Raw genomic sequence first — 26,328 nt, 5'->3', positions numbered from 1 at the left:
TCTCGTTTTAGGTTATATAATATTATCTCTGGCCTAATTATGTGTACTCTCTACTGACCAATAGAATGCAACTCGATCTCCCGAGCCCTTTGCTTTGATCTGATGATCGAGTACGTTGTAGCAGACATTCGTTTTGCCGCCTTTGAACCATTCGACGAATATCTTCCCGTTTCGACGATCGAAGTTGTACGAGTGGACTGTCGCGTCGTTCCACGGCTCTTTCCAGTAGAATTGCTTTGCAATGGAGCTCCAGAAGAGCGCCGGATCGCTGATGGATTGATCGTAGAGGCGACGATACTCTTCCATGCTCGAAACGTGCGATTCGACGCGCACCGCTTTGCTCGGTTCGAAGAGCGTGTGGTTGACGTGCGCCTTGTCGATGTGGTGCAAGCTCAAGCCCGTTTCTACTTCGGCGGACTCGCTAGATCGACGCCGCTGTTTGTCAGCCATCTTTCTTCTGTAGCGCGCGATAGCACCTTGTTTATGCATGGTTTATGTACATGCAAAATCCTTTTTTTATTGTTTCTAACAATGTCTGTTACAAGAACCAGGGTCGATATATCGATCCCACCCACCGACCGCGCTAAATTTAAATTTTCATGGTTAGGATCCGTAGTTAGCCTGAGAGTGCATTTGACATTCCTATTGTGTAATTTAGTACAGGGGAGAAGAGTTGGCTAGTCCCTTGTAATTTCACTCTAAATTATTACAGGGGAGAAGGCTTGGCCAGCCCCTTGTAATTTCGCTGTAATTTATTACAAGGGAATTGAGTTGGCTAGTCCCTTGTAATTTCACTGTAATTTATTACAGGCGAGAAGGCTTGGCCAGCCCCTTGTAATTTCACTGTAATTTATTACAAGGGAATTGAGTTGGCTAGTCCCTTGTAATTTCACTGTAATTTATTACAGGAAAGAATTTTTGGCTAGTTCCTTGTAATATCACTGTAATTTATTACAGGGGAGAAGAGTTGGCTAGTTCATTGGAATTTCACTGTAATTTATTACAGGGGAGAAGGCTTGGCCAGCCCCTTGTAATTTCACTGTAATTTATTACAAGGGAGTTGAGTTGGCTAGTCCCTTGTAATTTCACTGTAATTTATTACAGGAAAGAAGTGTTTGCTAGTCCCTTGTAATTTCACTATAATTTATTACAGGGGAGAAGAGTTGGCTAGTCCCTTGTAATTTCACTGTAATTTATTACAGGGGAGAAGGCTTGGCCAGCCCATTGTAATTTCACTGTAATTTATTACATGGGAGAAGAGTTGGCTAGTCCCTTGTAATTTCACTGTAATTTATTACAGGAAAGAATTGTTCGCTAGTTCCTTGTAATATCACTGTTATTTATTACAGGGGAGAAGTGTTGGCTAGTCCCTTGTAAATTCACTGTAATTTATTACAGGAAAGAACTGTTGGCTAGTCCCTTGTAATTTCACTGTAATTTATTACAGGGGAGAAGAGTTGGCTAGTCCCTTGTAATTTCACTGTAATTTAGTACAACGGAATTGAGTTGGCTAGTCCCTTGTAATTTCACTGTAATTTATTACAGGAAAGAAGTGTTTGCTAGTCCCTTGTAATTTCACTGTAATTTGTTACAGGAAAGAAGTGTTGGCTAGTCCCTTGTAAATTGACTGTAATTTATTACAGGAAAGAAGTGTTGGCTAGTCCCTTGTAATTTTACTGTAATTTATTACAGGGGAGAAGAGTTGGCTAGTCCCTTGTAATTTCACTGTAATTTATTACAAGGGAGTTGAGTTGGCAGTCCCTTGTAATTTCACTGTAATTTATTACACTACAACGGCTACAAAGGCTACAACGACTACAACGGCTACAACGACTACAACGGCTACAACTACTACAAAGGCTACAACTACTACAAAGGCTACATGTAACTACTACAAAGGCTACAACTACTACAACGGCTACAACTACTACAACGGCTACAACGGCTACAACGACTACAACTACTACAACGGCTACAACGGCTACAACTACTACAACGGCTACAACGGCTACAACGGCTACAACGGCTACAACGACTACAACTACTACAACTACTACAAAGGCTACAACTACTACAACGGCTACAACTACTACAACGGCTACAACGGCTACAAAGGCTACAACAACTACAACGGCTACAAAGGCTACAACTACTACAACGGCTACAACTACTACAACGGCTACAACGGCTACAACGGCTACAACTACTACAACGACTACAACGGCTACAACTACTACAACGGCTACAACGGCTACAACGACTACAACTACTACAACGGCTACAACGGCTACAACTACTACAACGGCTACAACGGCTACAACAACTACAACGGCTACAACGGCTACAACGACTACAACTACTACAACGGCTACAACGGCTACAACGGCTACAAAGGCTACAACAACTACAACGGCTACAAAGGCTACAACTACTACAACGACTACAACTACTACAACGGCTACAACGGCTACAACTACTACAACGGCTACAACGGCTACAACGGCTACAAAGGCTACAACAACTACAACGGCTACAACGGCTACAACGACTACAACGGCTGCAACGGCTACAACGACTACAACTACTACAACTACTACAACGGCTACAACTACTACAACGGCTACAACGGCTACAACGACTACAACTACTACAACGGCTACAACGGCTACAACTACTACAACGGCTACAACGGCTACAACGGCTACAAAGGCTACAACAACTACAACGGCTACAACGGCTACAACGACTACAACTACTACAACGGCTACAACGGCTACAACTACTACAACGGCTACAACGGCTACAACGGCTACAAAGGCTACAACAACTACAACGGCTACAACGGCTACAACGGCTACAACGACTACAACTACTACAACGGCTACAACGGCTACAACGACTACAACGGCTACAACGGCTACAAAGGCTACAACAACTACAACGGCTACAACGGCTACAACGACTACAACTACTACAACGGCTACAACGGCTACAACTACTACAACGGCTACAACGGCTACAACGGCTACAAAGGCTACAACAACTACAACGGCTACAAAGGCTACAACGACTACAACGGCTACAACTACTACAACGGCTACAACGGCTACAACTACTACAACGGCTACAACGGCTACAAAGGCTACAAAGGCTACAACAACTACAACGGCTACAACGGCTACAACGACTACAACTACTACAACGGCTACAACGGCTACAACGACTACAACGGCTACAACGGCTACAACGGCTACAAAGGCTACAACAACTACAACGGCTACAACGGCTACAACGACTACAACTACTACAACGGCTACAACGGCTACAACTACTACAACGGCTACAACGGCTACAACGGCTACAAAGGCTACAACAACTACAACGGCTACAAAGGCTACAACGACTACAACGGCTACAACTACTACAACGGCTACAACGGCTAAAACGACTACAACTACTACAACGGCTACAACGGCTACAACTACTACAACGGCTACAACGACTACAACGGCTACAAAGGCTACAACTACTACAACGGCTACAACGGCTACAACGGCTACAACGACTACAACGGCTACAACGACTACAACGGCTACAACGGCTACAACTACTACAACGGCTACAACTACTACAAAGGCTACAACTACTACAAAGGCTACAACTACTACAAAGGCTACAACTACTACAAAGGCTACAACTACCACAACGGCTACAACTACTACAAAGGCTACAACTACTACAAAGGCTACAACTACTACAAAGGCTACAACTACTACAACGACTACAACGGCTACAACGGCTACAACTACTACAACGGCTACAAAGGCTACAACTACTACAACGGCTACAACTACTACAACGGCTACAACTACTACAAAGGCTACAACGACTACAACGGCTAGGACAAATTGTACCAGGACAAATTGTCCTCAGGACAAATTGTCCCAGGACAAATTGTCCCAGGACAAATTGTCCCCAGGACAAATTGTCCCCAGGACAAATTGTCCCAGGAAAAGTTGTCCCAGGACAAATTGTCCCAAAACAAATTGTCCCAGGACAAATTGTCCCAAAACAAATTGTCCCAGGACAAATTGTCCCAAAACAAATTGTCCCAGGACAAATTGTCCCAAAACAAATTGTCCCAGGACAAATTGTCCCCAGGACAAATTGTCCCCAGGACAAATTGTCCCAGGACAAATTGCCCCAGGACAAATTGTCACAGGACAAATTGTCCCACGACAAATTGTCCCCAGGACAAATTCTCATAAAAATTACAGCGAAATTACAGGGGGTTAGCCAACGGGTCTCTACTGTAATAAATTACAGCGAAATTACAGGGGCTAGCTAACGGGTCTCTCCTGCAATAAATTACAGCGAAATTACAGGGGGTTAGCCAACGGGTCTCTCCTGTAATAAATTACAGCGAAATTACAGGGGGTTAGCCAACAAGTCTCTCCTGTAATAAATTACAGCGAAATTACAGGGGGCTAGCCAACGGGTCTCTCCTGTAATAAATTACAGCGAAATTACAGGGGCTAGACAACGGGTCTCTCCTAATAATAAATTACAGCGAAATTACAGGGGGCTAGCCATCTCTCTTTTAATAAACTACAACGAAATTACACGGGGTTAGCCAACGGGTCTCTCCTGTAATAAATTACAGCGAAATTAAAGGGGGCTAGCCAACGGGTCTCTCCTTTAATAAACTACAGCGAAATTACAGGGGGCTAGCCAACGGGTCTCTCCTGTAATAAACAACAGCGAAATTACAGGGGGCTAGCCAACGGGTCTCTCCTGTAATAAATATCAGCTAAATTACAGAAGGTTAGCCAACAAGTCTCTCCTGTAATAAATTACAGCGAAATTACAGGAGCTAGCCAACGGTTCTCTCCTGTAATAAACTACAGCGAAAATACAGGGGCTAGCAAACGCGTCTCTCCTGTAATAAATTACAGCGAAATTACAGGGGCTAGCCAACGGGTCTCTCCTGTAATAAATTACAGCGAAATTACAGGGGGTTAGCCAACGAGTCTCTCCTGTAATAAATTACAGCGAAATTACAGGGGGCTAGCCAACGGTTCTCTCCTGTAATAAACTGCAGCGAAATTACAGGGGGCTAGCCAACGGGTCTCTCCTGTAAGGACAAATTGTCCCAGGACAAATTGTCCCAGGACAAATTGTCCCCAGGACAAATTGTCCCCAAGACAAATTGTCCCCAGGAAAAATTGTCCCAAGACAAATTGTCCCAGGACAAATTGTCCTTAGGACAAATTGTCCCTAGGACAAATTGTCCCAGGAAAAATTGTCCCCAGGACAAATTGTCCCAGGACAAATTGTCCTGGGGACAAATTGTCCCAGGACAATTTGTCCCAGGACAAATTCTCCCCAGGACAAATTCTCGCAGGACAAATAGTCCCATGACAAATTGTCCCAGGACAAATAGTCCCAGGACAAATTGTCCCTGGACAAATTGTCCCAGGACCAATTGTCCCAGGACAATTGTCCCCAGGACAACTCTACCTACATCACATACCTTTGCCCCCTCGAGAGTCATCCTTCCTTCTGATTGCCTTCCCTTCCTTTCCTCCCCTTCCCACACGCGTCCCTTGCTTATATCCTTCTTCCTTACATATCTAAAGAAACAAATTAGAGACCCCTCAATAACTAAAACTCTACCTACATCACATACCTTTGCCCCATCCATACCCATCGTTCCTTCTGATTGTTTTTCCTTCCTTTCCCTCCCCTCTCACTCGCGTCCCTTGCTTATATCCTTCTTTCTTACGCTCTTACACATCTAAAGAAACGAATTAGAGACCCCTCAATAACTAAAACTCTACCTACATCACATACCTTTGCCCCCTCGATAGTCATCCTCCCTTCTGATTGCCTTCCCTTCCAATCCTTCTCTTCCCACTCGCATCCGTTGCTCGTATCATTCTTCCTTACGCTCTTACACATCTATAAAACGAATTAGAGACCCCTCAATAACTAAAACTCTACCTACATCACATACCATCGATCCCTTGATATTCCTTCTCCTCCCTGCCTGCTTGTTCCTCTTCTCCCTCGCGCCCCATCTCCTTGTCATTGTTCCTCCCATCCCTATGCCCCTAAGAAAACTAATTAGAAATATGTAACACAATTAGGAACCATTATATACCTATCAGTATTGACTCTGCCCTAACATTGCCCCTATACACATTAACAAAGCCACACAACTCATAAACAATTGCACGGCACTTATCTGACATCCTCCAGGAACCCCCTGTTTACAAAAAGGGAGAAGGCAAAAGGCAAAGGAGAAGGCAAAAGGCAAAGGGAGAAGGCAAAAGGCAAAGGGAGAAGGCAAAAGGCAAAGGGAGAAGGCAAAAGGCAAAAGGGAGAAGGCAAAAGGCAAAGGGAGAAGGCAAAAGGCAAAAGGGAGAAGGCAAAAGGCAAAGGAGAAGGCAAAAGGGAGAAAGAAAAAGGCAAAGGGAGAATTAATTCTGCATTAATTGAGAATAAATTCTGCATTAATTGAGAATAAATTTTGCATTAATTCAGAATAAATTCCGCATTTATTCTGCATTAATTCAGAATTATTTCTGCCATTATTCAGAATTAATTCTGCATTAATTGAGAATAAATTCTGCATTAATTGAGAATAAATTTTGCATTAATTCCGCATTTATTCTGCATTAATTTAGAATTAATTCTGCATTTATTTAGAATTAATTCTGAAATAATTCAGAATAAATTCTGCATTAATTCAGAATTAATTCTGAATTAATGCAGAATTTATTCTGAATTAATGCTGAATTTATTCTCAATTAATGCAGAATTAATTCTGAATAAATGCAGAATTAATTCTGAATTAATGCAGAATAAATGCGGAATTTATTCTGCATTAATGCAGAATTTATTCTGAATTAATTTAGAATTTCAAGGAACAATTGTAGAAGGAAAAATTGCCCCAGGACAAATTCTCCTGGGGACAAATTGTCCCCAGGAAAAATTGTCCCCAGGAAAAATTGTCCCAGGACAACATGTCCCAGGACAAATTGTCCCAGGACAAATTGTGCCAGGACAATTTGTCCTGGGGACAAATTGTCCCCAGGACAAATTCTGAATAAATGCAGAATTAATTCTGAATAAATGCAGAATTAATTCTGAATTAATGCAGAATAAATGCGGAATTTATTCTGAATAAATGAAGAATTTATTCCGAATAAATGTAGAATTTATTCTGAATTAATGCAGAATTTATTCTGAATTAATGCAGAATTTTTTCTGAATTAATGCAGAATTTATTCTGCATTAATCTAGAATAATTTCTGCATTAATGCAGAATTTATTCAGAATTAATTCAGAATTTATTCTGAATTAATGCAGAATTTATTCTGAATTAATTTAGAATTTATTCTGAATTAATGCAAAATTTATTCGGAACTAATGCCGAATTTATTCTGAATTAATTTAGAATTTCCAGAACAAATTGTCCCAGGAAAAATTATCCCAGGACAAATTGTCCCCAGGACAAATTGTCCTAGGACAAATTGTCACCAGGACAAATTGTCCCCAGGACAAATTGTCCAAGGACAAATTGTCTCAGGACAAATTGTCCCCAGGACAAATTGTCCCAGGACAAATTCTCCCAGGACAAATTGTCCCAGGACAAATTGTCCCCAGGAAAAAATTGTCCCCAGGACAAATTGTCCCAGCACAAATTGTCCCAGGACAAATTGTCCCAGGACAAATTGTCCCAGGACAAATCGTCCCAGGACAAATTATCCCAGGACAAATTGTCCCAGGACAAATTGTCCCCAGGACAAATTGTCCCCAGGACAAAATGTCCTCAGGACAAATTGTTCCCAGGACAAATTGTCTCAGGACAAATTGTCCTAGGACAAGTTGTCCTAGGACAAGTTGTCCCAGGACCAATTGTCCCCAGGACAAATTGTGCCAGGACAATTTGTCCTGGGGACAAATTGTCCCAGGACAATTTGTCCCAGGACAAATTCTCCCCAGGACAAATTCTCCCAGGACAAATTGTCCCTGGACAAATTGTCCCAGGAACAATTGTCCCAGGACAACTCTACCTACATCACATACCTTTGCTCCATCCATAGCCATCGTTCCTTCTGATTGCTTTTCCTTCCTTTCCCTCCCCTTCCCACACGCGTCCCTTGCTTATATCCTTCTTCCTTACATATCTAAAGAAACAAATTAGAGACCCCCTCAATAACTAAAACTCTACCTACATCACATACCATCGATCCCTTGATATTCCTTCTCCTCCCTGCCTGCTTGTTCCTCTTCTCCCTCGCGCCCCATCTCCTTGTCATTGTTCCTCCCATCCCTATGCCCCTAAGAAAACTAATTAGAAATATGTAACACAATTAGGAACCATTATATACCTATCAGTATTGACTGCCCTAACATTGCCCCTATACACATTAACAAAGCCACACAACTCATGAACAATTGCACGGCACTTATCTGACATCCTCCAGGAACCCCCTGTTTACAAAAAGGGAGAAGGCAAAAGGCAAAGGGAGAAAGCAAAAGGCAAAGGGAGAAGGCAAAAGGCAAAGGGAAATGCAAAAGGCAAAGGGAGAAGGCAAAAGGCAAAGGGAGAAGGCAAAAGGCAAAGGGAGAAGGCAAAAGGCAAAGGAGAAGGCAAAAGGCAAAAGGGAAAAGGCAAAAGGCAAAGGGAGAAAGCAAAAGGCAAAGGGAGAAGGCAAAAGGCAAAGGGAGAAGGCAAAAGGCAAAGGAAGAGGGCAAAAGGCAAAGGGAGAAGGCAAAAGGCAAAGGGAGAAGGCAAAAGGCAAAGGGAGAAGGCAAAAGGCAAAGGGAGAAAGCAAAAGGCAAAGGGAGAAGGCAAAAGGCAAAGGGAGAAGGCAAAAGGCAAAGGGAGAAGGCAAAAGGCAAAGGGAGAAGGCAAAAGGCAAAGGGAGAAGGCAAAAGGCAAAGGGAGAAGGCAAAAGGCAAAGGGAAAAGGCAAAAGGCAAACGGAGAAGGCAAAAGGCAAAGGGAGAAGGCAAAAGGCAAAGGAGAAAGCAAAAGGCAAAGGGAGAAGGCAAAAGGCAAAGAGAAAAGGAAAAAGGCAAAGGAGAAGGCAAAAGGCAAAGGAGAAGGCAAAAGGCAAAGGGAAAAGGCAAAAGGCAAAGGAGAAAGCAAAAGGCAAAGGGGGAAGGCAAAAGGCAAAGGGAAAAGGCAAAAGGCAAAGGAGAAAGCAAAAGGCAAAGGGAGAAGGCAAAAGGCAAAGGGAAATGCAAAAGGCAAAGGGAGAAGGCAAAAGGCAAAGGGAGAAGGCAAAAGGCAAAGGGAGAAGGCAAATGGCAAAGGGAAAAGGCAAAAGGCAAAGGGAGAAGGCAAAAGGCAAAGGAGAAGGACAAATTGTCCCAGGACAAATTGTCCCAGGAAAAATTGTCACAAGGACAAATTGTCCCCAGGACAAATTGTCCCAGGACAAATTGTCCCAAGGACAAATTGTCCCAGGACAAATTGTCCCAGGACAAATTGTCCCAGGACAAATTGTCCTGGGGCCAAATTGTCCCAGGACAAATTGACCCAAGACAAATTGTCCCAGGACAATTTGTCCTGGGGACAAATTGTCCCCAGGACAAATTCTGAATAAATGCAGAATTAATTCTGAATAAATGCAGAATTAATTCTGAATTAATGCAGAATAAATGCGGAATTTATTCTGAATTAATGAAGAATTTATTCCGAATAAATGTAGAATTTATTCTGAATTAATGCAGAATTTATTCTAAATAAATGCAGAATTTATTTTCAATTAATTCAGAATTTATTCTGAATTAATTCAGAATTTATTCAGAATTTATTCTGAATTAGTGCAGAATTTATTCTGAATTAATTCAGAACTTATTCTGAATTAATGCAGAATTAATTCAGAATAAATGCAGAATTAATTCTCAATTATGCAGAATTTATTCTGAATTAATGCAGAATTAATTCTGAATAAATGCAGAATTAATTCTGAACTATTGCAGAATAAAATCGGAATTTATTCTGAATTAATGAAAAAATTATTCTGACTTAATGCAGAATTTATTCTTAAATAATGTAGAATTAATTCCGAATAAATGCCGAATTAATTCTGAATTAATGCATAATAAATGCGGAATTTATTCTGAATTAATGCAGAATTTATTCCTAATTAATTCAGAAATTATTCTGAATTAATGCAGAATTTATTCTGAATTAATGCAGAATTTATTCTGAATAAATGCAGAAATTATTCTGAATTAATCCAGAATTTATTCTGAATTAAAACAGAATTTATTCTGCATTAATTCTGCAATAATGCAGAATTTATTCTGAATTAATACCGAATTAATTCTGAATTAATGCAGAATTTATTCTGAATTAATGCAAAATTAATTCTGAATTAATGCAGAAATTATTCTGAATTAATGCAGAATTAATTCTGAATTAACGCAGAATTTATAATGGATTAATGCAGAATTTATTCTGAAATAATGCAGAAATTATTCTAGATTATTGCAGAATTTATTCTGAATTAATGCAGAACTTATTCTTAATTAATGCAGAACTTATTCTTAATTAATGCAGAATTACTTCTGAATAAATGCAGAATTAATTCTGAATTAATGCAGAATAAATGCAGAATTTATTCTGCATTAATGCAGAATTTATTCTGAATTAATTTAGAATTTCCAGGACAAATTGTCCCAAGGACAAATTGTCCCCAGGAAAAATTGTCCCAAGGACAAATTGTCCCAGGACAAATTGTCCCAGGACAAATTGTCCCAGGACAAATTGTCCAAGGACATATTGTCACAGGACAAAATCTCCCAGGACAAATTGTCCTAGGACAAATTGTCCCAGGACAAATTGTCCCAGGACAAATTGTCCCAGGACAAATTGTCCCGGGACAAATTGTGCCAGGACAATTTGTCCTGGGGACAAATTGTCCCCAGGACAAATTGTCCCCAGAACAAATTGTCCCAGGACAAATGGTCCCAGGACAAATTGTCCGGGCCAGAACAAATTGTCCCAGGACAAATTGTCCCCAGGACAAATTGTCCCCAGGACAAATTGTCCCAGGACAAATTGTCCCAGGACAAATTGTCCCAAGACAAATTGTCCCCAGGACAAATTGTCCCCAGGACAAATTGTCCTAGGACAAATTCTCCCAGGAAAAATTGTCCCAGGACAAATTGTCCATAGGACAAATTCTCCCAGGACAAATTGTCCCAGGACAAATTGTCCCAGGAAAAATTGCCAAGGACAAATTGTCCCCGGACAAATTGTCCCAGGACAAATTGTCCCAGGACAATTGTCCCAGGACAAATTGTCCCAGGACAAATTGTCCCAGGACAAATTGTGCCAGGACAAATTGTCCCCAGGACAAATTGTCCCAGGACAAATTGTCCCAGGACAAATTGTCCCCAGGACAAATTGTCCCCAGGACAAATTGTCCCAGGACAAATTGTCCCAGGACAAATTGTCCCAGGACAAATTGTCCCAGGACAAATTGTCCCAGGACAAATTGTCCCCAGGACAAATTGTCCCCAGGACAAATTGTCCCAGGACAAATTGTCCCAGGACAAATTGTCCCAAGACAAATTGTCCCCAGGACAAATTGTCCCCAGGACAAATTGTCCTAGGACAAATTCTCCCAGGAAAAATTGTCCCAGGACAAATTGTCCATAGGACAAATTCTCCCAGGACAAATTGTCCCAGGACAAATTGTCCCAGGAAAAATTGCCAAGGACAAATTGTCCCCGGACAAATTGTCCCAGGACAAATTGTCCCAGGACAATTGTCCCAGGACAAATTGTCCCAGGACAAATTGTCCCAGGACAAATTGTGCCAGGACAAATTGTCCCCAGGACAAATTGTCCCAGGACAAATTGTCCCAGGACAAATTGTCCCCAGGACAAATTGTCCCCAGGACAAATTGTCCCAGGACAAATTGTCCCAGGACAAATTGTCCCAGGACAAATTGTGCCAGGACAATTTGTCCTGGGGACAAATTGTCCCCAGGACAAATTGGCCCCAGGACAAATTGTCCCAGGACAAATTGTCCCAGGTCAAATTCTCCCAGGACAAATTGTCTTAGGACAAATTGTCCCAGGACAAATTGTCCCCAGGACAAATTGTCCCAGGACAATTTGTCCTGGGGACAAATTGTCCCCAGGACAAATTCTGAATAAATGCAGAATTAATTCAGAATTAATTCAGAATTAATGCAGAATTTATTCTGAATTAATGCAGAATTTATTCGGAACTAATGCCGAATTTAATCTGAATAAATGCGGAATTTATTCTGAATTAATGCCGAATTTATTCTGAATTAATGCAGAACTTATTCTGAATTAATGCAGAATTTATTCTGAATAAATGTTGCATTTATTCTGAATTAATTCAGAATTAATTCTGAATTAATGCAGAATTTATTCTGAATTAATGCAGAATTTATTCTGAATAAATGCAGAATTAATTCTGAATTAATGCAGAATAAATGCGAAATTTATTCTGAATTAATGCAGAATTAATTCAGAATTTATTCTGAATAAATGCAGAATTAATTCTGAATTAATGCAGAAAAAATGCGGATTTTATTCTGAATTAATGCAGAATTTATTCTGAATTAATGCAGAATTAATTCTGAATAAATACAGAATTAATTCTGAATTAATGCGGAATAAAAGATCGTGAACTTACGTAGACAAGGTGCTTCAGCTTTCTTTTCAACATTCTATATTCTTTACGAGAGCTACGCTGCCATGAAGCATCCATGATCGTATGTAAGGTGAAGAAAACGACAGGCGCTCCGTCGTGAGTCGACGATACGTCGGCGATCGTTCTAAAAGATCGCTCGTACACCCCGAAACGCCATGACGACGAAAAACTTAGCAATAACCGTTCAGAACGTGACGGAACACGACAAGAAGTCGATCAAGAACCTCAAACTCGCTCGCTAAGCGATGCACTTGAGACGAACGACGAGCAGGGCTTTTCGAGTGTAACGCGCGCTAAAACATCGCGAAAAAATCTCACATTCTCTGAATAAACACAGAATTAATTCTGACTTAATGCAGGATTTATTCTGAATTAATTCAGAATTTATTCTGAATTAATTCAGAATTTATACTGAATTAATGTAGAATTAATTCTGAATAAAAGCAGAATTAATTCTGAATTATTGAAGAATAAAATCGGAAATTATTCTGAATTAATGAAAAAATTATTCTGACTTAATGCAGAATTTATTATAGATTATTGCAGAATTTATTCTGAATTAATGCAGAACTTATTCTTAATTAATGCAGAACTTATTCTTAATTAATGCAGAATTACTTCTGAATAAATGCAGAATTAATTCTGAATTAATGCAGAATAAATGCAGAATTTATTCTGCATTAATGCAGAATTTATTCTGAATTAATTTAGAATTTCCAGGACAAATTGTCCCAGGACAAATTGTCCCTAGAACAAATTGTCCCAGGACAAATTGTCCCCAGGACAAATTGTCCCAGGACAAATTGTCCCCAGGACAAATTATCCCCAGGACAAATTGTCCCAGGACAAATTGTCCCAGGACAAATTGTCCCAGGACAAATTGTCCCAGGACAAATTGTCCCAGGACAAATTGTCCGAGGACAAATTGTGCCAGGACAATTTGTCCTGGGGACAAATTGTCCTGGGGACAAATTGTCCTGGGGACAAATTGTCCCAGGACAAATTGTCCCAGGACAAATTGTCCCCAAGACAAATTGTCCCCAGGACAAATTGTCCCAGGACAAATTCTCCCAGGACAAATTGTCTTAGGACAAATTGTCCCAGGACAAATTGTCCTGGGGACAATTTGTCCCAGGACAAATTGTCCCAGGACAAATTGTCCCAGGACAAATTGTCCCCAGGACAAATTGTCCCCAGGACAAATTGTCCCAGGACAAATTGTTCCAGGACAAATTGTCCTAAGACAAATTGTCCCAGGACAAATTGTCCCAGGACAAATTGTCGTAAGACAAATTGTCCAAGGACAATTTGTCCCGAGGACAAATTTGTCCCCAGGACAAATTGTCCCAAGACAAATTGTCCCAGAAAAAATTGTCCCCAGGACAAATTGTCCCCAGGACAAATTGTCCCAGGACAAATTGTCCCAGGACGAATTGTGCCAGGACAATTTGTCCTGGGGACAAATTGTCCCCAGGACAAATTGGCCCCAGGACAAATTGTCCCAGGACAAATTGTTACAGGACAAATTCTCCCAGGACAAATTGTCTTAGGACAAATTGTCCCAGGACAAATTGTCCCCAGGACAAATTGTCCCAGGACAATTTGTCCTGGGGACAAATTGTCCCCAGGACAAATTCTGAATAAATGCAGAATTAATTCAGAATTAATTCCGAATTAATGCAGAATTTATTCTGAATTAATGCAGAATTTATTCGGAACTAATGCCGAATTTATTCTGAATAAATGCGGAATTTATTCTGAATTAATGCAGAATTTATTCTGAATTAATACAGAACTTATTCTGAATTAATGCAGAATTTATTCTGAATAAATGTAGCATTTATTCTGAATTAATTAAGAATTAATTCTGAATTAATGCAGAATTTATTCTGAATTAATGCAGAATTTATTCTGAATAAATGCAGAATTAATTCTGAATTAATGCAGAATAAATGCGAAATTTATTCTGTATTAATGCAGAATTAATTCTGAATTAATGCAGAAAAAATGCGGATTTTATTCTGAATTAATGCAGAATTTATTCTGAATTAATGCAGAATTAATTCTGAATAAATACAGAATTAATTCTGAATTAATGCGGAATAAAAGATCGTGAACTTACGTAGACAAGGTGCTTCAGCTTTCTTTTCAACATTCTATATTCTTTACGAGAGCTACGCTGCCATGAAGCATCCATGATCGTATGTAAGGTGAAGAAAACGACAGGCGCTCCGTCGTGAGTCGACGATACGTCGGCGATCGTTCTAAAAGATCGCTCGTACACCCCGAAACGCCATGACGACGAAAAACTTAGCAATAACCGTTCAGAACGTGACGGAACACGACAAGAAGTCGATCAAGAACCTCAAACTCGCTCGCTAAGCGATGCACTTGAGACGAACGACGAGCAGGGCTTTTCGAGTGTAACGCGCGCTAAAACATCGCGAAAAAATCTCACATTCTCTGAATAAACACAGAATTAATTCTGACTTAATGCAGGATTTATTCTGAATTAATTCAGAATTTATTCTGAATTAATTCAGAATTTATACTGAATTAATGTAGAATTAATTCTGAATAAAAGCAGAATTAATTCTGAATTATTGAAGAATAAAATCGGAAATTATTCTGAATTAATGAAAAAATTATTCTGACTTAATGCAGAATTTATTATAGATTATTGCAGAATTTATTCTGAATTAATGCAGAACTTATTCTTAATTAATGCAGAACTTATTCTTAATTAATGCAGAATTACTTCTGAATAAATGCAGAATTAATTCTGAATTAATGCAGAATAAATGCAGAATTTATTCTGCATTAATGCAGAATTTATTCTGAATTAATTTAGAATTTCCAGGACAAATTGTCCCAGGACAAATTGTCCCTAGAACAAATTGTCCCAGGACAAATTGTCCCCAGGACAAATTGTCCCAGGACAAATTGTCCCCAGGACAAATTGTCCCCAGGAAAAATTGTCCCAGGACAAATTCTCCCAGGACAAATTGTCCCAGGACAAATTGTCCCAGGACAAATTCTTCCAGGACAAATTGTCATAGGACAAATTGTCCCAGGACAAATTGTCCCCAGGACAAATTGTCCCAGGACAAATTGTCCCAGGACAAATTGTCCCAGGACAAATTGTCCCAGGACAAATTGTCCCCAGGACAAATTGTCCCGAGGACAAATTGTCCCAGGACAAATTGTCCCAGGACAAATTGTCCCCAGGACAAATTGTCCCAGGACAAATTGTCCCAGGACAAATTGTCCCCAGGACAAATTGTCCCCAAGACAAATTGTCCCAGGACAAATTGTCCTAGGACAAATTGTCCCCAGGACAAATTGTCCTAGGACAAATTGTCCCAAGGACAAATTGTCCCCAGGACAAATTGTCCCCAGGACAAATTGTCCCAGGACAAATTGTCCCAAGACAAATTGTCCCAGGACAATTTGTCCTGGGGACAAATTGTACCCAAGACAAATTCTGAATAAATGCAGAATTAATTCTGAATAAATGCAGAATTAATTTTGAATTAATGCAGAAGAAATGCGGAATTTATTCTGAATTAATGAAGAATTTATTCCGAATAAATGTAAAATTTATTCTGAATTAATGCAGAATTTATTCTGAATTAATGGAGAATTTTTTCTGAATTAATGCAGAATTTATTCTGAATTAATCTAGAATAATTTCTGCATTAATGCAGAATTAATTCAGAATTAATTCAGAATTTATTCTGAATTAATGCAGAATTTATTCTGAATTAATTTAGAATTTATTCTGAATTAATGCAGAATTTATTCTGAATTAATGCAGAATTTATTCTGAATAAATGCAGAAGGTATTCTGAATTAATGCAGAATTTATTCTGAATTAATGCAGAATTAATTCAGAATTTATTCTGAATTAATGCAGGATTTATTCTGAACTAATGCAGAATTTATTCTGAATTAATGCAGAATTTATTCTGAATAAATGCAGAATCAATTCTGAATTAATGCAGAATTAATTCAGAATTTATTCTGAATTAATGCAGAATTTATTCTGAATTAATGCAGAACTTATTCTGAATAAAAGCAGAATTTATTCTGAATTAATGCAGAATTTATTCGGAACTAATGCCGAATTTATTCTGAATAAATGCAGAATTTATTCTGAATTAATGCAGAATTTATTCTGAATTAATGCAGAATTTATTCTGAATTAATGCAGTATTTATTCTGAATAAATGCAGAAGTTATTCTGTATTAAAGCAGAATTTATTCTGAATTAATGCAGAATTTATTCTGAATAAATGCAAAATTAATTCTGAATAAATGCAGAATTAATTCTGAATTCATGCAGAATTAATTCAGAATTTATTCTGAATAAATGCAGAATTAATTCTGAATTAATGCAGAAAAAATGCGGAATTTATTCTGAATTAATGCAGAATTTATTCTGAATTAATGCAGAATTAATTCTGAATAAATACAGAATTAATTCTGAATTAATGCAGAATTTATTCGGAACTAATACCGAATTTATTCTGAATAAATGCAGAATTTATTCTGAATTAATGCAGAATTTATTCTGAATTAATGCAGAACTTATTCTGAATTAATGCAGAATTTATTCTGAATAAATGCAGAATTTATTCTGAATTAAAGCAGAATTTATTCTGAATTAATGCAGAATTAATTCAGAATTTATTCTGAATTAATGCAGAATTTATTCTGAACTAATGCAGAATTTATTCTGAATTAATACAAAATTAATTCTGAATAAATGCAGAATCAATTCTGAATTAATGCAGAATTAATTCAGAATTTATTCTGAATTAATGCAGAATTTATTCTGAACTAATGCAGAACTTATTCTGAATTAATGCAGAATTTATTCTGAATAAATGTAGCATTTATTCTGAATTAATTCAGAGTTAATTCTGAATTAATGCAGAATTTATTCTGAATTAATGCAGAATTTATTCTGAATAAATGCAGAATTAATTCTGAATTAATGCAGAAAAAATGCGGATTTTATTCTGAATTAATGCAGAATTTATTCTGAATTAATGTAGAATTAATTCTGAATAAATACAGAATTAATTCTGAATTAATGCGGAATAAAAGATCGTGAACTTACGTAGACAAGGTGCTTCAGCTTTCTTTTCAACATTCTATATTCTTTACGAGAGCTACGCTGCCATGAAGCATCCATGATCGTATGTAAGGTGAAGAAAACGACAGGCGCTCCGTCGTGAGTCGACGATACGTCGGCGATCGTTCTAAAAGATCGCTCGTACACCCCGAAACGCCATGACGACGAAAAACTTAGCAATAACCGTTCAGAACGTGACGGAACACGACAAGAAGTCGATCAAGAACCTCAAACTCGCTCGCTAAGCGATGCACTTGAGACGAACGACGAGCAGGGCTTTTCGAGTGTAACGCGCGCTAAAACATCGCGAAAAAATCTCACATTCTCTGAATAAACACAGAATTTATTCTGACTTAATGCAGGATTTATTCTGAATTAATTCAGAATTTATTCTGAATTAATTCAGAATTTATACTGAATTAATGTAGAATTAATGAAGAATTAATGAAGAATTTATTCTGCATTAATTCAGAATAAAATTCAGCATTAATTCAGAATAAAATCTGCATTAATTGAGAATAAATTCTGCATTAATTCAGAATAAATTCTGCATTAATTGAGAATAAATTCTGCATTAATTCAGAAATAATTCTGAATTAATTCAGATTTTATTCTGAATTATTGCAGAATTAATTCTGATAAAATGCAAAATAAATTCTAAATTAATGCAGAATAAATGCGAAATTTATTCTGAATAAATGCAAAATTATGCAGAATTTATTCTCAATTATTGCAGAATAAATGCGAAATTTATTCTCAATTAATTCAGAATTTATTCTGAAATTATTCTAGATTAATGCAGAATTTATTCTGAAATAATGCAGAATTTATTTTCATTTATTGCAGAATTAATTCTGAATAAATGCAGAATTAATTCTTAATTAATGCAGAATAAATCGGGAATTTATTCTGCATTAATGCAGAATTTATTCTGAATTAACTTAGAATTTCAAGGAACAATTGTAGAAGGAAAAATTGCCCCAGGACAAATTGTCCTGGAAACAAATTGTCCCCAGGAAAAATTGTCCTGGGGACAAATTGTCCCAGGACAAATCGTCCCAGGACAAATCCTCCCAGGACAAATTGTCCCAGGACAAATTGTCCCAGGACAAATTGTGAAGGACAAATTGTCCCCAGGACAAATTGTCCCCACGACAAATTGTCCCCAGGACAAATTGTCCCCAGGACAAATTGTCCCAGGACAAATTGTCCCAGGACAAATTGTGCCAGGAAAAATTGTCCCCAGGACAAATTGTCCCCAGGACAAATTGTCCCCAGGACAAATTGTCCCAGGACAAATTGTCCCAGGACAAATTGTGTCAGGACAATTTGTCCTGGGGACAAATTGTCCCCAGGACAAATTGTCCCCTGGACAAATTGTCCCCAGGACAAATTGTCCCCAGGACAAATTGTCCCAGGACAAAATGTCCCAGGACAAATTGTGAAGGACAATTTGTCCCCAGGACAAATTGTCCCCACGACAAATTGTCCCAGGACAAATTGTCCCAGGACAAATTGTCCTAGGACAAATTGTCCCAGGACAAATTGTCCCAAGGACAAATTGTCCCAGGACAAATTGTCCCCAGGACAAATTGTCCCCAGGACAAATTGTCCCCAGGACAAATTCTCCCAGGACAAATTGTCCCAGGACAAATTATCCAAAGACATATTGTCTCAGGACAAAATCTCCTAGGACAAATTGTCCTAGGACAAATTGTCTCCAGGACAAATTGTCCCCAGGACAAATTGTCCCAGGACAAATTGTTCCCGAGACAAATTGTCCCAAGGACAAATCGTCTCAGGACAACTTGTCCCAGGACAAATTGTCCTAGGACAAATTGTCCCCAGGACAAATTGTCCCCAGGACAAATTGTCACACGACAAATTGTGCCAGGACAAATAGTGCCCAGGACAAATTGTCCCAGGACAAATTGTGCCAGGACAATTTGTCCCAGGACAAATTGTCTATGGACAAATTGTCCCCAAGACAAATTGTTCCCAGGACAAATTGTGCCTAGGACAAATTGTCCCAGGACAAATTGTCCCAGGACAAATTGGCCCAGGACAAATTGTCCCAGGACAAATTGTCCCCAGGACAAATTGTCCTCAAGACAAATTGTCCCCAGAACAAATTGTCCCCAGGACAAATTGTCCCCAGGACAAATTGTCCCCAGGAAAAATTGTCCCAAGGACAAATTGTCCCAGGACAAATTGTCCCAGGACAAATTGTCCCAGGACAAATTGTCCCAGGACAAGTTGTCGTAAGACAAATTGTCCCAGGACAGTTTGTCCCGAGGACAAATTGTCCTAGGGACAAATTGTCCCCAGGAGAAATTGTCCCAAGACAAATTGTCCCAGAACAAATTGTCCCCAGGACAAATTGTCCCCAGGACATATTGTCCCAGGACAAATTGTCCCAGGACAAATTGTCCCCAGGACAAATTCTCCCAGGACAAATTGTCCCTAGGACAAATTGTCCCAGAACAAATTGTCCCAGGACAAATTGTCCCAGGACAAATTGTCCCAGGACAAATTTAGCCAGGACAATTTGTCCTGGGGACAAATTGTCCCCAGGACAAATTGGCCCCAGGACAAATTGTCCCAGGACAAACTGTCCCAGGACAAATTGTCCCAGGACAAACTGTCCCAGGACAAATTGTCCCCAAGACAAATTGTCCCCAGGACAAATTGTCCCAGGACAAATTCTCCCAGGACAAATTGTCTTAGGACAAATTGTCCCAGGACAAATTGTCCAAGGACAAATTGTCCCAGGACAAATTGTCCCAGGACAATTTGTCGCAGGACAAATTGTCCCAGGACAAATTGTCCCAGGACAAATTGTCCCCAGGACAAATTGTCCCCAGGACAAATTGTCCCAGGACAAATTGTCCCAGGACAAATTGTCCCAGGACAAATTGTCCCAGGACAAATTGTCCCCAGGACAAATTGTCCCAGGACAAATTGTCCCCAGGACAAATTGTCCCCAGGACAAATTGTCCCAGGACAAATTGTCCCAGGACAAATTGTCCCAGGACAAATTGTCCCAGGACAAATTGTCCCAGGACAAATTGTCCCGGGACAAATTGTGCCAGGACAATTTGTCCTGGGGACAAATTGTTCCCAGGAGAAATTGTCCCCAGAACAAATTGTCCCAGGACAAATTGTCCCAGGAGAAATTTTCCCCAGGACAAATTGTCCCAGGACAAATTGTCCCCAGGACAAATTGTCCCACAACTACTACAAAGGCTACAACTACTACAAAGGCTACAACTACTACAAAGGCTACAACTACTACAACGGCTACAACGGCTACAACTGCTACAACGGCTACAACGGCTACAAAGGCTACAACTACTACAACGGCTACAAAGGCTACAACTACTACAACGGCTACAAAGGCTACAACAACTACAACGGCTACAAAGGCTACAACAACTACAACGGCTACAACGACTACAACGGCTACAACGACTACAACGGCTACAAATGCTACAACGGCTACAACGACTACAACGGCTACAACTACTACAACGGCTACAACTACTACAAAGGCTACAACTACTACAAAGGCTACAACTACTACAAAGGCTACAACTACTACAACGACTACAACGACTACAACGGCTACAAAGGCTACAACTACTACAACGGCTACAACTACTCCCTTGTAATTTCACTGTAATTTATTACAGGGAAGAAGAGTTGGCTAGTCCCTTGTAATTTTTCTGTAATTTATTACAAGGGAGTTCAGTTGGCTAGTCCCTTGTAAATTAACTGTAATTTATTACAAGGGAGTTGAGTTGGCTAGTCTCTTGTAAATTTACTGTAATTTATTACAGGAAAGAAGTGTTGGCTAGTCCCTTGTAATTTCACTGTAATTTATTACAGGAATGAAGTGTTGGTTAGTCCCTTGTAATTTCACTGTAATTTATTACAGGGGAGAAGAGTTGGCTAGTCCCTTGTAATTTCACTTTAATTTATTACAAGGGAGTTGAGTTGGCTAGTCCCTTGTAAATTCACTGTAATTTATTACAGGAAAGAAGTGTTGGCTAGTCCCTTGTAATTTCACTGTAATTTATTACAGGGGAGAAGAGTTGGCTAGTCCTTTGTAATTTCACTGTAATTTATTACAAGGGAGAAGGCTTGGCCAGCCCCTTGTAATTTCACTCTATTGGAAGCTGAAGGACGACATTGTTGCGTTGTCTGTGTGTCTGCGTTCTGTCAATGTAGTCAATAAATCGCTCTAGAAGAGCTCCGTGTCGCTGCTGTCTCTCTTGCTTCCTTGCATCTGGCCTGTTTGTCATCTTTCTTTCTCTAGCGCGCGATAGCACCTTTGGTTTGTTGTATGTTTCTTCCCGTTTCTCTCTCCTTTCACCGTCATGTCTCGACATCGAAATGTTCGTCAACTTAAATACAACGACGGTAAAAGCCAAGGATCGGATGGGGCCCTCTTTGGGAAAATCGCCTCGTAGACTACGAAGACGACTATATGTCCGGCCATTCACTCGAAGAAGACCTAGCATTGTCACCAACATCAGGTAAAATCATCACTAAACACTCACAAGTAGGTGCAAATCGCAGCGTCGCGGTATTCCAGCACAGTTCATGTATCGACGTGGCGAACAAGGTCAAACGTCTCTCTTTTCGTTGATGAAGAAGCAGTCCGAGCAGCCTGCGGCTGCCTCCGAAGCGGAATCGAAGCCCCAAGCCTCAGCAACAGGCAAGTGCAATACTGTATGCATCGAGTTTTTTGGTTATTTTTCTTTCAGGCAATTTAGAGTCAGACTTGGCTCAAATCAAAGCTGTCTTGGGAAAGGGAATAGATGAAGGGCATACTCGTCTTCAGCACGACGACAATGTACAACAGGCTGTGGATCGTAGGAAAGCAGGTGTGCAAGAAAAATCAATTGATAAAATACCTAATCTTTCTTATATAGTAGACGAAGCTTCGTCAAATAAAGGTGATCTTTTATATACTATAGCTATTCTTATATTAACCATTGGCCTCTTTTATCTTCTCTTCTGCTCTGTTTTCTTCTCTTTATGGCACTGCAAAGGTAAGATGATACCCCAGTAGAAAATCTCAGCATGTTATTGGGTGGGGGACCCTCTTCATATACGTCATTGGCTGAACTGGCGGCGAATCAAAGTGCAACTCCGTCGAGTGATTTCGGATTAACGTCTTTGGCTACCTTAGCAGATAAGTCAGATTTCATGACTCTTCCTTCATTGGCATCACTGACAGAAGACGTATCCAGTCAAGTGCAGACTGCTGAAGTTGATCTCAGTAGTCTTATGTCAGATATCTCCTCATTTTCTCTTCTTTCACTATCCACTTTGCCTGAGCCTCCCCAGGAAGAAGCGAGGGAGAAAGAGAAAGAAAGACGCGGTCTCCTTCCACCTACCATAACGCCTAGTTTAGCAGACCTAGCCAATGAGCACGCAGCCTCCGAGTCAGGCCCCACGACACCCAAATCTTTACCTGTAAATGAGATGATGACGATTCAGCGACGAAATGATTCTTCTGCACTTTCTTCTCCATCTCGGTTTGCGTACGTTCTGTGCGCGCGGTTGAGGTCATTTGACAGCGTTCCGTCGCTACAAGACTTCTATCCATCTTCGATTGACACCGACGACATAAAACCGTTTGATTTTTCGACACTGTCGCCGGACGATGTTGCACTGAGGAATCAAGCGCAGGCATTTGGACACAAACAGACGGCCCTTCAAGCCAAGCGAACGAAGCAAACGTCATAAAGATTAATAGACCTTTTAGATACTAGATACGTAGTGTGCTAAGTTCAGTTAGTAGAAGGGTAAGTCATGTTTTTTTTTGTTTTTATGAGGTGGTAAGGATTTAAGTCGCACTCCAATCGTTACCGTAGCTTCATCGAATCAGAAGCAAAGCTCATTCAGAGTGCCTACCAGGTAAATCAATGATTTGGTATATTGAATTGACTACCTTGAATTGGGGATCAATAACGTACTTCTTCGTTTTTTATAGTCTCAGTGTTCCCTCGTCGCGCGATACCAGTCGATCGCCCAGTCCCGCTGTCGGCACGTCGCGCAAAACGTCGCCCCACGCGTCGCCGTCGAGATCAAGGCGAGAAATGGGCACTCCTGATCGAGTGGCGTCGCCGGAACGAGAGGAGGGATCGGCTACCAGGAGGCCAACGTATGGTAGAAAGTTATCAAAACAATATTCAAGGAGTCAAGTAAGGAGGCTCCCTATTGAATGGGTGTTCCAGGTACACTTCCTTATGTAGAGCCTTGACATATTGAGCGAATTGGAAAAGAGGAAAGCGGGAAAAGAATCCATTAATCTAGTAGTTATAGGTAATTATAGAAAATGGGAAATTTTTATATCGACGACACAGTTTCGTGTAGGTCACGTCGACGCGGGTAAGAGTACCTTGATGGGCCACGTTCTCTATCTCCTCGGAAGCGTCAATCAACGCGCTATGCACAAGTACGTAGAGAATATCTCAGAGGGTTTTATGAAATGTTGGCCTTGGAGAATTATTATAAAACCCTAGATTGGATTGGCAGGAGGGTCTTTCACTTTGTGAGACGGTCTTTCACTTTGAGAGACCGTCTTTCACTTTATTATTATTATAAAACCCTAGATTGGATTGGCGGGAGGGTTTCAACCTTATGTATTAGATACGAAAATGAATCGAGAAAGGCTGGCAAAGCGTCGTTTGCATATGCATGGGTCCTTGACGAAACTGGCGAAGAGAGATCTCGGTACACACGCGTGGGTTGTCGCACAACGTGGACGTGGACGGGGTTTCTTTTGTGTAGAGGAATAACCATGGACGTTGCCATGACAAAATTTGAAACTAGCAAAAAAGTGGTCACATTGCTCGACGCTCCAGGTCACAAGGACTTCATCCCGCACATGATAACGGGAGCCGCGCAAGTAGAATAGGAGAATTTTTATTCGGGGGATGTAGACCGATTTCTTTATTTCTTAAGGCTGACGTCGCTGTTATGGTTATTGACGCGGCGAGGGGAGAATTTGAGGCCGGTTTCGATGCGGGCGGACAAACGAGGGAGCACGCAATGCTAGTACGATCCCTAGGAGTAAAACAGCTCGCTGTGGCCGTCAATAAAATGGATACAGTAATACGATGAGTAGTATTAGTACACCGTCTTTATATTGAATTCTTTTCGTGCTTAGATTGATTGGGAGGAGGCTCGATTTCGGGAAATTGTTAAGAAGTTGACTTTGTTTTTGAAACAAGCTGGATTTAAGGTTGATATACATTGAGTAGTGGCGTTTTCTCGTGCATATAGTTTCTTCTAGGAAACGAATATTACGTTCGTACCTTGTAGTGGACTAGGCGGCGAAAATCTGACGAGTCAGTCAAAAATTGCAAAACTGGTTGAATGGTATTCGGGTCCTTGTCTACTTGACGTCATTGGTGCGTCGTTTGTGTATCAAATAACCATAGAAATTACCTCGAATTCTAGATAATTTCCAGTCTCCTGAACGATCAGCGGAAAGGCCTTTCCGCTGCTCCGTATCAGACGTCTACAAGGGTGCAAAGCTTAAGGAATTTAGTTTGTTATCGAAGCGAACTCATTGCCTAGGTGTTGGAGCCGGATTTACTATAGCAGGAAAAGTATTTTGCGGGTATATTCAAGTGTCAGATCAAGTCTTGGTTATGCCTGCTGCAGTAATAGGCCAGGTCAAAGGTATATCACTTTTTCCCTATACTTTTTTTCATTATTTCCTGGTTAATCTTTAGCTATTTCTATTCACGATGAAGTCAGACAGTGGGCTGCTGCCGGTGACCACGTGTCCCTAACTGTGATTGACATTGATATGACCGATTTGACGTAATAATAATTATTTTGTACAAACAATGAAGTTCCTCTGAAATTGTCTATCTAGGATAGGTAGTGTGCTCTCTGCTCCTTCGTCTCCTGTAAAAGCTGCTACGAAATTCAAAGCTCAAATTATAGTGTTTAACATTGATGTACCAATTACAAGAGGATTTCCAGTAAGAAACTTTAAAAAGGGCTTTATTAATATTTTTATTGGGATGGGTGTTGGCATGGTATTTCTTTCTGAACTTGTTTTGTTTCTATCAAGGTTCTTATTCACTATCAGTCTGTCAACGAGCCAGGCATTGTGAACAGACTAGTTCACTCACTGGATCGAAATTCAGGGGAGATAATTCGAAAGAAGCCACGGTTAGTTAATTATTAATTATTTAGGAAAGGCTTTGGTATCTCAGTGCTTGTAGGTGTCTAGGAAAGAATTCCTCAGCTGTAGTTCTGATTGAACCACAGCGCCCAATTTGTGTTGAACTGTATAAAGACTGCAAAGACTTAGGACGGTTTATGCTACGATCTAGGGGCTCTACTATCGCTGCTGGTGTTGTAATTGAGATTTTTAGTTGAAACGCTCATTAGGATTGGGTTCAATAGATTTACTTTCCACGTGATTATTTTTCTTT

General features: G+C 39.9%; 2 protein-coding genes and 1 long non-coding RNA gene across 4 annotated transcripts in view; 1 reads left to right on the top strand and 2 right to left on the bottom strand.

Annotated features, from left to right (window-relative positions):
* LOC136197372 (acetyl-coenzyme A synthetase, cytoplasmic-like) overlaps positions 1-832 on the bottom strand; it is a gene marked incomplete in the record, with an annotated part of 1,972 nt that extends 1,140 nt beyond the window's left edge. Inside the window, 1 exon segment of the mRNA XM_065987117.1 lies at positions 59-832. Within this exon segment, the coding sequence (XP_065843189.1) occupies positions 59-489 (431 nt within the window).
* Positions 833-5,509: 4,677 nt separating this feature from the next.
* Positions 5,510-6,441, bottom strand: LOC136197147 (uncharacterized). Of its 2 annotated transcripts, XR_010672448.1 has the most exons (5): positions 6,164-6,441; positions 6,017-6,113; positions 5,854-5,961; positions 5,690-5,797; positions 5,510-5,633 (listed from the first exon to the last, which is right to left on the bottom strand). It is a non-coding gene; the product is annotated as an uncharacterized lncRNA (long non-coding RNA). The 2 variants fall into 2 exon arrangements; XR_010672449.1 differs by lacking the exon at positions 5,690-5,797.
* A 15,735-nt stretch (positions 6,442-22,176) lies between these two features.
* On the top strand, positions 22,177-26,316 carry LOC136197082 (HBS1-like protein). Its single transcript, XM_065986766.1, has 20 exons — positions 22,177-22,282; positions 22,333-22,398; positions 22,458-22,580; positions 22,630-22,749; positions 22,798-22,821; positions 23,707-23,788; positions 23,865-24,075; positions 24,127-24,196; positions 24,248-24,329; positions 24,524-24,607; positions 24,665-24,782; positions 24,839-24,985; positions 25,044-25,118; positions 25,170-25,287; positions 25,337-25,405; positions 25,457-25,561; positions 25,615-25,705; positions 25,761-25,869; positions 25,962-26,062; positions 26,116-26,316. Exons 1-20 carry the CDS (start codon positions 22,240-22,242, stop codon positions 26,270-26,272), a joined length of 1,995 nt encoding a protein of 664 aa, XP_065842838.1. The 5' UTR covers positions 22,177-22,239; the 3' UTR covers positions 26,273-26,316.
* The last annotated feature ends 12 nt before the right edge of the window (positions 26,317-26,328 follow it).

This window comes from Oscarella lobularis, chromosome 17 (assembly GCF_947507565.1).
Source record: "Oscarella lobularis chromosome 17, ooOscLobu1.1, whole genome shotgun sequence".
Classification (NCBI taxonomy): domain Eukaryota; kingdom Metazoa; phylum Porifera; class Homoscleromorpha; order Homosclerophorida; family Oscarellidae; genus Oscarella; species Oscarella lobularis.
The sequence above is the reverse complement of the archived record's forward strand: the minus strand, read 5'-3'. Positions and strand labels throughout refer to the sequence as shown.